General features: G+C 43.0%; 1 protein-coding gene across 3 annotated transcripts in view; it reads left to right on the top strand.

Moving 5' to 3' along the window:
• Positions 1 to 9,020, top strand: part of MACROD2 (mono-ADP ribosylhydrolase 2) — a gene marked incomplete at its 3' end in the record, with an annotated part of 876,609 nt that extends 867,589 nt beyond the window's left edge. The window contains exons 18-20 of one of the 3 annotated variants that reach the window (XR_014183592.1): positions 1,846 to 1,917; positions 3,928 to 4,779; positions 5,545 to 9,017. Coding sequence is in view for 2 of the 3 variants with exons in the window: in XM_082048203.1 (XP_081904329.1) it covers positions 1,846 to 1,910 (65 nt within the window). Of the gene's footprint in view, positions 1 to 1,845; positions 1,918 to 3,927 lie in introns of all 3 variants that reach the window. The other 2 variants (XM_082048203.1, XM_082048204.1) reach the window with 2 other exon arrangements.
• Positions 9,021 to 10,944: the final 1,924 nt, after the last annotated feature.

Raw genomic sequence — 10,944 nt, forward strand, 5'->3', positions numbered from 1 at the left:
CCCGGGGTGGGGAAATGTGCTCGCTCTCTCTCACAGATGATGCTAAACTTGGTTTTCCAGTCTCTTGTTTGGCTGTCTCTTCTACTTAGGTGCAGCCCTGTGTCCACTGGCTACCTGACCTTTAAGCACACGGCTTTCTTGCAGGGGAGAGGCGGATGCCTTGCCGCACATCCCTGCCTCGGCACATCCACCTGGGCAGCAGCAACTGCAGCGCTTTGACAGATGTGGACTATGTGCCGGGCTATTTCTTCTCTTCTTGCGGGGAAACTCGCTTGCTTTTGGGGATAAATCCTTCCCCGGTCGTAATTTGAGAGCTGCTAAAGCAGCTCGCAGATTGACAAGAGGAGGTACAGATGGGTCCTCCACGACAGGCCAAAATTTAAGGGAAAAGAGAGTGGGAAAGCGCAGACTAATATCCATTTCCATTGCACAGAAATGTTCATTTGTGGCCTAAAACGTCCTGTGCAAAGATGCAAAAGGTGGAATGGATAAAAATGAATTTAGGAGATGCGCAGCCTCCTTGAACTTGGGGTGCTTTGCTGAGCTGCTGGTTGTTGTAGTGTATTACAGTAGATGCAAAAAGACCAGTAATGTAAGTTAGCAGTTTAACACCTCTAAAAACATTGCTTAGTGGGGAGAAGGTCAGTTTTGACCTGCGATGCAGTCACGTGTAGCGTGCCCAGGGCTAACGACATCGTTCTGACGCTGACTCCTGCTTGGAGTCACATCCCCACCATACCCAGTGGCAGCTCTTCCATCCATGTTATTTTCCAGCTAAATCGAGAGGATTGTGTAGGTGGCCTCATAGTGACATCTGTTGTTGGAGTCTGCAGGAGTTTATCCTTCAGTTAGACCTTCCTGTCCTGAGCAGTGTTAATGCAAACACGATGGGGGTTGACTACTCACAGCTGTAAAGAAGGGAAGGGGAAGGAGGCGTCCTCATCAAGGGTGCTGACGGAGCCTAACCTCAGGTTTCAAAGCAAGCTTTCTTTTTGCAGGAGATCTCTGTAAAATGCAAGTGAAGCCTTACGGTATTTTCAGAAAACCCAGCCAGTGAAACTGGCCGGCATAATGAGGCTGAGAAAAGCTGCTGTTGTCAGTGTGCAGCAGCCTTCCCTTAATGATTTTTTATTAAGCATCCTGTCTTTGCTATGCAAATGCACGTAAAGAACACAACATCGCTAAATACGATGTGCATCAGAGCTCCGTAATCAGGAGCTGATACTTTTCTTATTATTCATTGCATACATCCAGGAAGCCATTACAGTATCTGTTCTGCATATGGATGATGCATAATTTACAAATAGTTCATTAAAACCCCAACAGGTGTATTGACATGATATTGACTCACAAAGAGATCATACTGCCTGTCTGGAAGTAGCATAGTTATTGATTTTTGGCTTTTTTTCCCTCCCCACTCACATCTTCCCTTAGTTTCCAAATCTCCCATTCAGGTTTGAGGGTTTTCCCCATCGCCTGTGTCAAATGACTCATAATGTGCAGTTGATGACACAACATAAAGCAAGGTTAAAGAAAGGAAAAAAGTCTTGATACAAATATCTATATTCATATTCATTGCAGCACAAATACTAAATACCAATCTTAAAAAATGCAGGTGCTAAAGTAACACTTTTATATTTAGCCTAGATAAGACCAATCACAGCTGCCATAGTTTAGATGATATTTTTGACAAAGGCCATGCTGAATTGAGTTTAAGCCTTCTATTTAAATTATTTTTTAGCAATTTTAAATGGGAAAAAAAAGTTTGGTTCAAAGTGGTTATTACTCAACGTGTTAAACTTAACAAGTATCATGAATTTGATGACTGTCTCATTTTGTTTTCAGCTGAAATGAACAGTCAAGTTGAAAGTAGAAATGATCCTCCTATGGAAACAGAGCGGGAAGCTTAAGTAACAGGTAAGACCTTTATGGCTATTTTTATACCCATTTTCCTGTCTTCCATTCTGTTTCTGTTTGAAAACTTGCTTTAAAAATTACCGTAATTAAAGGTAGAATTTACCAAAAAAGGGGGGGGGAAAGGAAGAAAAAATACGAAGGAAAAGAAAATAATATGGCCTGTATTGCACCAAAAAAAATGAAAATATCCAGTAGACTTGATTTGTCAACTAAATATTATAGTAGCAGTCTGCAACTGTAATGCATTTAGACAGTGCACGGTCCTAGATCATCAGAAGGCAAGACAGCAGGGAGATAAGGAGTGGAAGAGTAACCGAGTGAACAATTTTTGGCATTGCTTAGGAAAATGACAGGCAATTTATACCGGTTGGAACCGAGCTCAGTTCTGTACGATCGGTATTCTGGGAACAACAGGTTCGCGTCATGAGGGGTTTATTGCTCTTGGCTCTCCGATGCTGAACGTCACCCGTAGCAATAGCACGGAAAAACAAGGCAAAGTCAGGGAGCTGCCTTCTGGAGCTCTGCCGCCTTTTGGAGCTTTTAATGGCTTTATGTGCTCAATGATAGTGGCATGGCACAAGTGTGCAATGGTTGTTGTTGCCTGTAGAGTTTGTCATAGGCATAAACAGCCTAGATAAAAATTAATAATTTGGTAGGAAGTCAGAGGCTTATCACCAATTACAAGCAGCATTTGTCCCTCAAAAGTAGTTTTTAGCATCAATGCACAGTTTCCTTTGGTGTAGGGTGATCATGAGATGCTGATCTCACATACAGCAAGATGCGTTATTTGCGCTTGTAATGGGATTTCATGTAGACCAAATATAGTGGCTTTACAATGGCAGCAGCTGTATCACAGAGGTTTAAAATACAAGGTCTTATTACTGTTTGTAGCCATTTGTCCTCATCAGCTTATAGACGATGTGCTGCCGTACTGCTGGAGTGAGAAATAGGCCTGATGGGGTCCCTGGTAAAAAGTACTGAGGCAAAACTAGAAGGCAACCTCACCATTAAAATACGGCTTCCACAACTCCCCCTTCCTCCCCTTCCTTCCCCTGGCTTCTGGGTTTATGTTCCCTTCAATCAAAAAAAAGGAGGAGGAATTAATGAAAATCTTGCTGTTAAAAATACACGGAAAGGTTAATACCCTTCCTCAGTTTAAAAAAATACATCTGACAGTTACTACGGCTTTCATGCAGCCTGTAGGAAGTCCGTGTTTCATGCTGCATTTTCCCATGGAAATTAATATCTGTGAATGATAGAATCATAAAATCATTTTGGTTGGAAAAGATCCTCAGGATCATCGAGTCCAACCGTTAACCCAACACTGTCAGTAAACCATGTCCCTGAGAACCTCAGCTGTGCTGATGGAGTCGTTTTGCTTTACAAAGGCGGAATTCACAGGAATAATACCACAACTAGCAATCAATGAATAAATCTCTTTAATTCCGCTGCAAGGCACCTTTCTGAAGCAAAGGGACACACCATATCTTGCCCGGCATTTTAATGGCGTGCACGGGACTAGAAGCAGGTATCGAATCCTTCTCAGCTCTCTACCGAAGTTCTCTCAACCCCATTGCTGCTGTTTTAATTATAAGGAGCGGGTTCCCAGGGAGCGTTGTTTAGCCTGGTAAACTTCGAAGCATCTCACTAGGGTCTTTCAGAGCTGAGGGGATCCCTTTGCTTAGTATGGTGAGTATTTTATTGTGTTGTTTTTAACGTATATTCTGTGGTCTAGCACTAAAGCACCCACCAGAGCTGGGGGTCTGTGATATCAAACCAGGTAGCACAGTGCTATGGAAAAGCAAGAAACCCTAATGAGCACAGTCAGTTTGCTATAGAGATAATAGTGGCTGTGATACATATAAACTGCGTGACATGTATATGTGCTGTGCATGTGACAAAGAGATAAACTGTAGTAGGCATCTGTGGTAGAAAGATGAGGCTGGGTTCTGTACAGACATTTGAAATTCTGCATTTTCTTTGTGTTTTCTCTCCCCTGCTGCGGTAAAGGAAGGATGCAGGAGAGGAGAGACCCGAGGAAACCCGACGGGCGGGCACTGACATCCTACGGCATCATTCTTGGCAGAAAAGAGCACAGAGAGATGCTCCACGGGTTGGGAGGGAGGGAGCTTTGGGGAAATGACTCTTTGCTTTAATTTCTCTTTGTTCTTCATTGCATTTCGTTCTGTAAGCCTGTTGAAAAGAAACGTAACTTCCCACTTCTAACGATGTTTTGCAATTATCCCTGCAATTACAACAGTTTCTTCTGAACTGTGAGTCCCTGTCTTATATTGGGTCTCTTTTCTTCCTGCATCGTATCATTGGTAGCCTGTTTCCAGGCCCACCCCTTTTCTAGCATCTTTATCTTCTTTCTTAGTTACGGTACTGTCTGCAAACCACCTGTGGGAGCCAGTTTATTCTCCTCCACCCCCTCCTTTTTTTTTTGTTGTTTAAACTTTATCCTAGGATATAAACAGAGATTTTCATCGAGAACCTGAACTGCTGCAGAGGATTATAATCTGCACACACTGATAAACAAACGCCCTCCTTGTGCTAGGGATTTGAAAGACTAGATGCTCCAAAATCTCAGAAATATTGATAGAGACAGCCCTACACATTGCCTGCCTCCGGGCTTGTCACTTGGCACCCGCCAGCAGGTCACCGTGTCCAAACCGTTGCTGCTAGAAAAGACAGTGTCCGTATTCCCTTGAGCCCGCACTGGAGGCAGAGTTTGTGCATTAACTCTTACCATCCCCACGCCTCAGGATCACCCACGGCTCTGCCCTTCACTTTCAGTCTGGCCTGGGAAAGCCAAACCGTGACCAGCCCACGCTGCAGCGTGTCCCTCTGCGGGTCCTACATGTGAGTAACACACGTGGCACCGAACAGCCGGTGCCCCAAATCATCCTGCGCTTTCCCACTTAGCACCGCGCACCTTGAAATCGGTGCTGTGAGCGTGACCTTCGGGCACAGGTAGGTGACACATGTTTCCTCGAGCCTGTGAGTGACAGAGGAAAACATGCACTCTGTGTTCAAGGCGCCTTTAAATATGGCTTCTGGCTTTAACAACTTCACACTGTATCTTGTGTGAGCCCTCATTATATTTTCTACTGCATATGCATGATTTCTTTTTTTTTTAATTTTTTTTAAAAAGCAATTAACAGTTATTTGGATAAGAATGTCTTACCATATGTCAATTGTTCTGCCAGCAAATGCTGCATTGAAATTTTTAGAAAAGGAACAAAAGGGTTTCACATACCAGTCATACCCAACCATGCTGTAACTGAAACTGATAGACAATACACTCGATGGAAGAGCACGCAACCTCTGTCCAGGGTTTGATGTGCTACAAAAACCGTATTTAAAAAAGCTGCTGATCATAATTTGATCATTTTAAGCAAATTAATTGATTCTGTTCTTTTTTTTTCCTCCCAAATACACATGAATCTCAAAATAGTTATTGACTAGCTGGCCTCTACGTAGTGCACATCTTGTATATTTTCTGTACTGTGTGATTTTGCTGGAAACAGCCTGTTGTAATAGGTGGGGCAGGAGTTGATAGCTACCTTGGGAGGAAGGGGAATGAATGCATTGGGTGTCTGTCCTCTCAGTTCCCCTTTTGCGCAGGTCGCTGTGAAGAGATCAGGTTGAAGGGCTCCCTCCATCTGGGTGAGTGAGGGAACCAGCCGTGCAGGGAATGGACTCATCAGGCTCGACTTGGAGCTGTGCGAAGTGTCAAGGAGATCTGAGGTGGCCAGATCTTCAGCCGAGAGAGAGTATCCAGTGCCCTGAATCTAGCTCTGCTCATTTCCATCATGCCTGCCTGTGGGCAATGTTAAAGGAGCTGTAGGCTGCTCTTAGCCATGTCCCTCTTGCCATCACCAACCAGCTGTAGCTGGGGAGCCAAAGGGAGAGCCCCACAGAAGGCTGGGTGCTGGGGTGTGACAGTTCAGCAAGGAGACAAAGACTCCTTAAAGTCTTGGTGAAGACTGACGGATATTTAAAAAAACAAAAAAAAGAAAATCTGCAAAGATGCATCAAACTAGACACTCTAACCCCTGACAGTAATTTCATTGCACTTCCCATTTAAACTTTTTCCTCAAACAACAGCGAGTCTTTGAAACTATGAACCATTTGGCCAAGGATGCAGCAGCAAAGCATGAAGCCCAGGTAGGACGTGTAAAGCAAGGAAACGCAGGAGGTAGTTAAGTAAGTAAGTAAGTCCTTACAGGACAATTTGCAGTCATGTCTGTATCTGGCTTTCTCCAAGTGGGCTTCTGTTTTGAGTTGTTGGGGTTTTTTGACCAGTCATAAACTGGGTTATATAGTTTGGCAGTGTTGAGTGTTTCAGCAGAGCGAGTTAGTCCGGGGCTGGACCTATGGCCCTGACTGCAGCCTCTGCCACTCTTGCCAGAGCTGCAGACATGCAGGGAGGCACTTTCACAGAAGAGCAAGTAAGTGTCAGGCCAGAAATCACTCTGCAGGGATTTTTGGCATGGATTTTGGTTTAACGCAAAACACGTTTGTGGTAGGTGGCGTAAAGAGAACGGCAGCCCTTTGGTACTGTGTTTGCAAAGTATCAGGCTCTGCCTTGTCTTGTCGCTCCTGTGTCCAAAAGTGCTCAGCCCTGCCATTAGGCAGGATAACGTTCAGGCTGGTGGCTGCTCTGATGGAGGATGGTTTCCTCATGTGCTGACACCCAAAGGTGATGTTCGAGACACAGTCTATAGCACCAGATCACACATTTACCGATTGTCAGTCTTTCTATAAAGCTCTGAGAAAGTCTCTCTGGATTAACAGTGGTTGGCTTTAGGCATTTGAATAAAAATATACTTATTAAAAAACAACAACAAAATGAGATACTTTTCTCTATATGCAGTGCATGCCAGCTTTGCTTTTAAAATGACAAACTTAACAGAGTATGTGGATCTATTTTCTTGGGAAATAGGGGTTTTTATCATATGATTCATCCAGGATTTGCCTTACCCTGGCATTTGTGATATAAAGTTGTTTAAAAAAAAAACTCAATCCAAAAATATGTTTCTACTTCAATGCAAAGAAATGTAGACTGTTGCTTGCAAAATGTCTTCTAATAGATGGTCTAGCAGCTACATCAGTTAACACACGCCTCTTCTGGTACTCTGTCATTTACATGCTGAATTTGCCTCTGAGTCTGTTATTTTTCCTTTTGTCTATGCCATGCATTGGAAAACTTAAAGAACCAATGCTTTCATGCTACATACAATGTTTGTTAAAGCAGAACTTTAATAAAGCTTGTTCTGAAGATGAGGCAATGCCACTTGTGTGTTGATTCCCTCCTAACTGTGCTGACCATGCAGCAGTCGTTTCAGTTGTCAGTGTTTCGGTCTGGACACGCAATCACCAGCGCACACAGCCGGTTCCTCATTTGAATTTATTGTTCACTTGATGGTGGAGAAACAGATACCTCGGGAGGATTTTTGGACAGCATCACTAAAAGGTAAGAACAGGGATTTTGCAGGTTGGATGGGAAAAGGTCGCTCTGTTGGCCCCGTCGCTGCACCAGAGAAGTTCCAGAACCCCTCTGGCTGTTTTAGCAGGAGAGAGCGGTGGAAGAGGAGCTTTCCAGGATTCTCGTGATGCCAGGTAAGCGTGCTCAAGAAAATCGTGGGGCTGTTGTGAGATTGCAGGGGAAATAGGACCCAGTCACCCCCTAAATGCTTCTGCAGTGGAGATTTCTATAGTCCAGCCCCATGTGTCTGGACACATCACAGAAATGGTACCACCAACAAGACAGGAGTTTTGATTTTCATCAGCAATAAAGGGTGTTTGGGACAGGAGACTGAGAAAAGTCCCCCCACCCTTTAGAAGTGGTGTTTAGTCAATATTAACATGGGTGCGAAAGGGCAAGGAAGCCAAGCCCAGCGAGAATGACCTCGCTGCCACAATGCAGGGAAGAACGGAGCAAGCTTTTATCAGTATTTTCAGCACAAGCCTGGGAAGCAGTTTTGCAGAGTCCAAGGAGCTGTTTGGGTCTGGGCCATGCACTTCCAACTCCTACTCGTTTCACACCAGCTTCTGAGCACCTGCTCACTAGAAGAGGCCTTCTGGATGGAAGATGTAAGCCTAAACTTGAATTTTCATTTATTTTTTTCTCCCTTTTATCCCCCCACTCTCTAGCAAACCAGGACATTACATTTGAAATAAAAGCAGAAACAAAGATGGAGCAGAGAAAGATGAAATCAAGACAGCTGAAATGAGCCCCGGTCTGTCTGGATGAGGAGTCTCTGCCTGCCTGTGCCGTCACATGCATTTATATAAGACATTTCATCTAAAATACAAGATTTAGATAGCATATGCTCTAAGAGAGAATATTAGATGTAGTGTATATAGTATGCAGTAGCATGTATGACATACACAATACATGATGTGGCATATATTCTGTATTTACTATACTATGTATTAGATTATGTGTAGTTAATATATTTTAAATGGTATACAGTATGTTATTATAGATCTAATTCAAGTAGATAAGCTGTGTACCCTATAGATAATGTATTTTAGAACAAACTTGTTTTATTTCACTCTGTAAACAATACAGGTAAAGGTTGTAATACAATACCTTGTATGTATAATACTATATAACTTGTGCCCTTCTACTATGAAGTTACATATCTCTCTCCAGCTATGCAGAGATATCTACTATGCCTCTATACCAGCTATCTACTACAAATACTTTGTTATAGAGCACTTTATAGATAACATACTGCTTAATATGATGTAAAAAAAGTATTTCCTATAACACAGTATATTGTTAGTGGCATTTAAGGTAGTATATATGTAACTTAGGTGCTGTATCTGAACAAAACAGAATAGATTATGTAGTATATAGTCTCTATGCTATAATATTCTGATATGTGTACTATTCCTATATGTAATATATGGGTATCATACTATAGAGTGATTCCATCGTACTATATTATCTGTATAATGTAATAAATAATACTAATACTTACACTATGTAAACGATTTAGTATAAATACATTACATGTTATGGTCACATAATATACAGTACTCAGATAATTGTTTTAGATGCAATAGGGCCTATATTGCATATAATATCTATGGAATGTAGAGTATTCTTGTAGTTGGTTTTTATGTAGTATATTAGTTTAATAAAATCAAGAGAAACATATCTCACATAGTGTCTATCAATCTCCCTTCACTTTACCCTCCCTTAGTTCTTTTTTTTACTGTCTTTGAAAATAATAATCATTTAGCCCAGATTTTATTGTATGGTTTTACTGTTCATTATTACACTTACTGGCATCATAAACAGCAGCTTAGGACTGTTTTACATCCTTAGTGGGAGGGTTTTTGTGGTGGGTTTCTCTTCTGTGCTCATATTATTCCTGCTCCAGAGATCATAACATGTTGTTATGTCCATCTCTTCTGATAATGCAGAGACAGGAGTGGGGGTTTGCAAAAACATTTTGTTTGGCCAGCCTATTTATTTTCCCACCTCCATGCTCACTGTGAGATCAGCCACTTTAAAGTTTTTCATGTTGTTACAATTACTCCATCACTACTGGTCAAGAAACACTTAACAGCACAGAACACAGCACTAACATTTTGGAGAACATAATTGTACCATTTTGCAGACTCAGCAATGTGACAGAACACCGCTCATGGACGCTGTCAACTGCTGATATTGTTCTCCAGTCCAAGGCTCCTTGATTCTCCAGCACTGCTGCAAACTGCAATGAGAACAGTTTCTTTGCAGAAAGGACTTCATCTCAGCATTTTAGACCAGCAATTTCCAATAAATGGACAAAGCTGAGAGGTGTCACCTCCTATGTAACCACCTGTCATAGAACCAATAATGACAGAAGCCCAGCCCTGGAGGTCTGAAGGACTCGTGCATGCTCCTCCATTGAGAGGAGAGCCCCAGAGCATGCCAGCTCCCTCCTGCACCATGACCAGCCCTGATCAGAAGACACAATTCTGACAGAGCTCCTTCCCTTGCCTGATCCTTCTGGAAAGCCTGGTATGTACAGAAGGAAACTTTTCAAAAGCAAACAATGCATTAGCTTCCAACTACCATTAACTTTTCAGTACGACTTGAGCATAACTTCAACAAAATGCAGCTTTCATTGCCCAGAAATCCTTCCTACTTAAAAAACACATAGAAAAACCCCACTCCAAAAACAGAAGCAAGAAAACTCTTAAGAATTTAACACTAATAGCGTTTTCCTCCTTGTGTGTGGGCTGTTGGGTCGCTGGTTTGGTTTGCTGGATGCACCAATGCTTCTGATAAATCTATGACATGCCTTTCCATCCGCCCACAGATGGGAAGCAAGACAGTGCTGTGCAGGGTAGTTACGGGGGACTGACAGGAAGAGAACGGCTCCTACAACCAGCCCAAGATTCATGTAACACAATCCAGAGGAGAACGAACTCTGGGCGGTACAGCAACTGCACAGTCTAAGAGGGAACAAAAAAGAAAAACCACACAAAAACAAACAAACAGAAGCAAACACAACATACCACAAACCAAACACCACCACCTTACAAACAGGGGAAGTCAGTTCTCCAAATAAAATGGAGTGGAAGGAAGGCTCTACTGCTGCTTTGCAGCATTCTTGTCACAAAGCGCTTGCAGAAATCAGCAATAAAAATCTGTTTCGGAATTGTTGCTTGTCCCCATCACAGGCCCACTGGAACACAGAACAATCCATTGCTGTGGGTGAGAGCTGATCCACTTCATTCCTGTGGTGAAGTGCCTGCAGTGCTTCAATGGCAGTGGCAGGGACAGGGCTGGCAGGCACTCACCTGCCCGAGGTGCCCTGCACCAAGGGTGGGCCAGGTGCCAATATCCAGGTACGAGGCATCCCCGTGGTTCTGCACATGAATGAGGCCGAGGAGGCTGAGAGGAGGGAGACAGAGGGATTTTGCCAAAGCAACTCACTTGGCAAAATCCCCATGATAAAAAGAGGACTGACTGGAAGCCATATCACATCTCCTATCCCCACACCACCACCTGGCTTT

This window comes from Streptopelia decaocto (genome assembly GCF_964273445.1).
Source record: "Streptopelia decaocto genome assembly, chromosome: 3".
Taxonomy (NCBI): Eukaryota; Metazoa; Chordata; class Aves; order Columbiformes; family Columbidae; genus Streptopelia; species Streptopelia decaocto.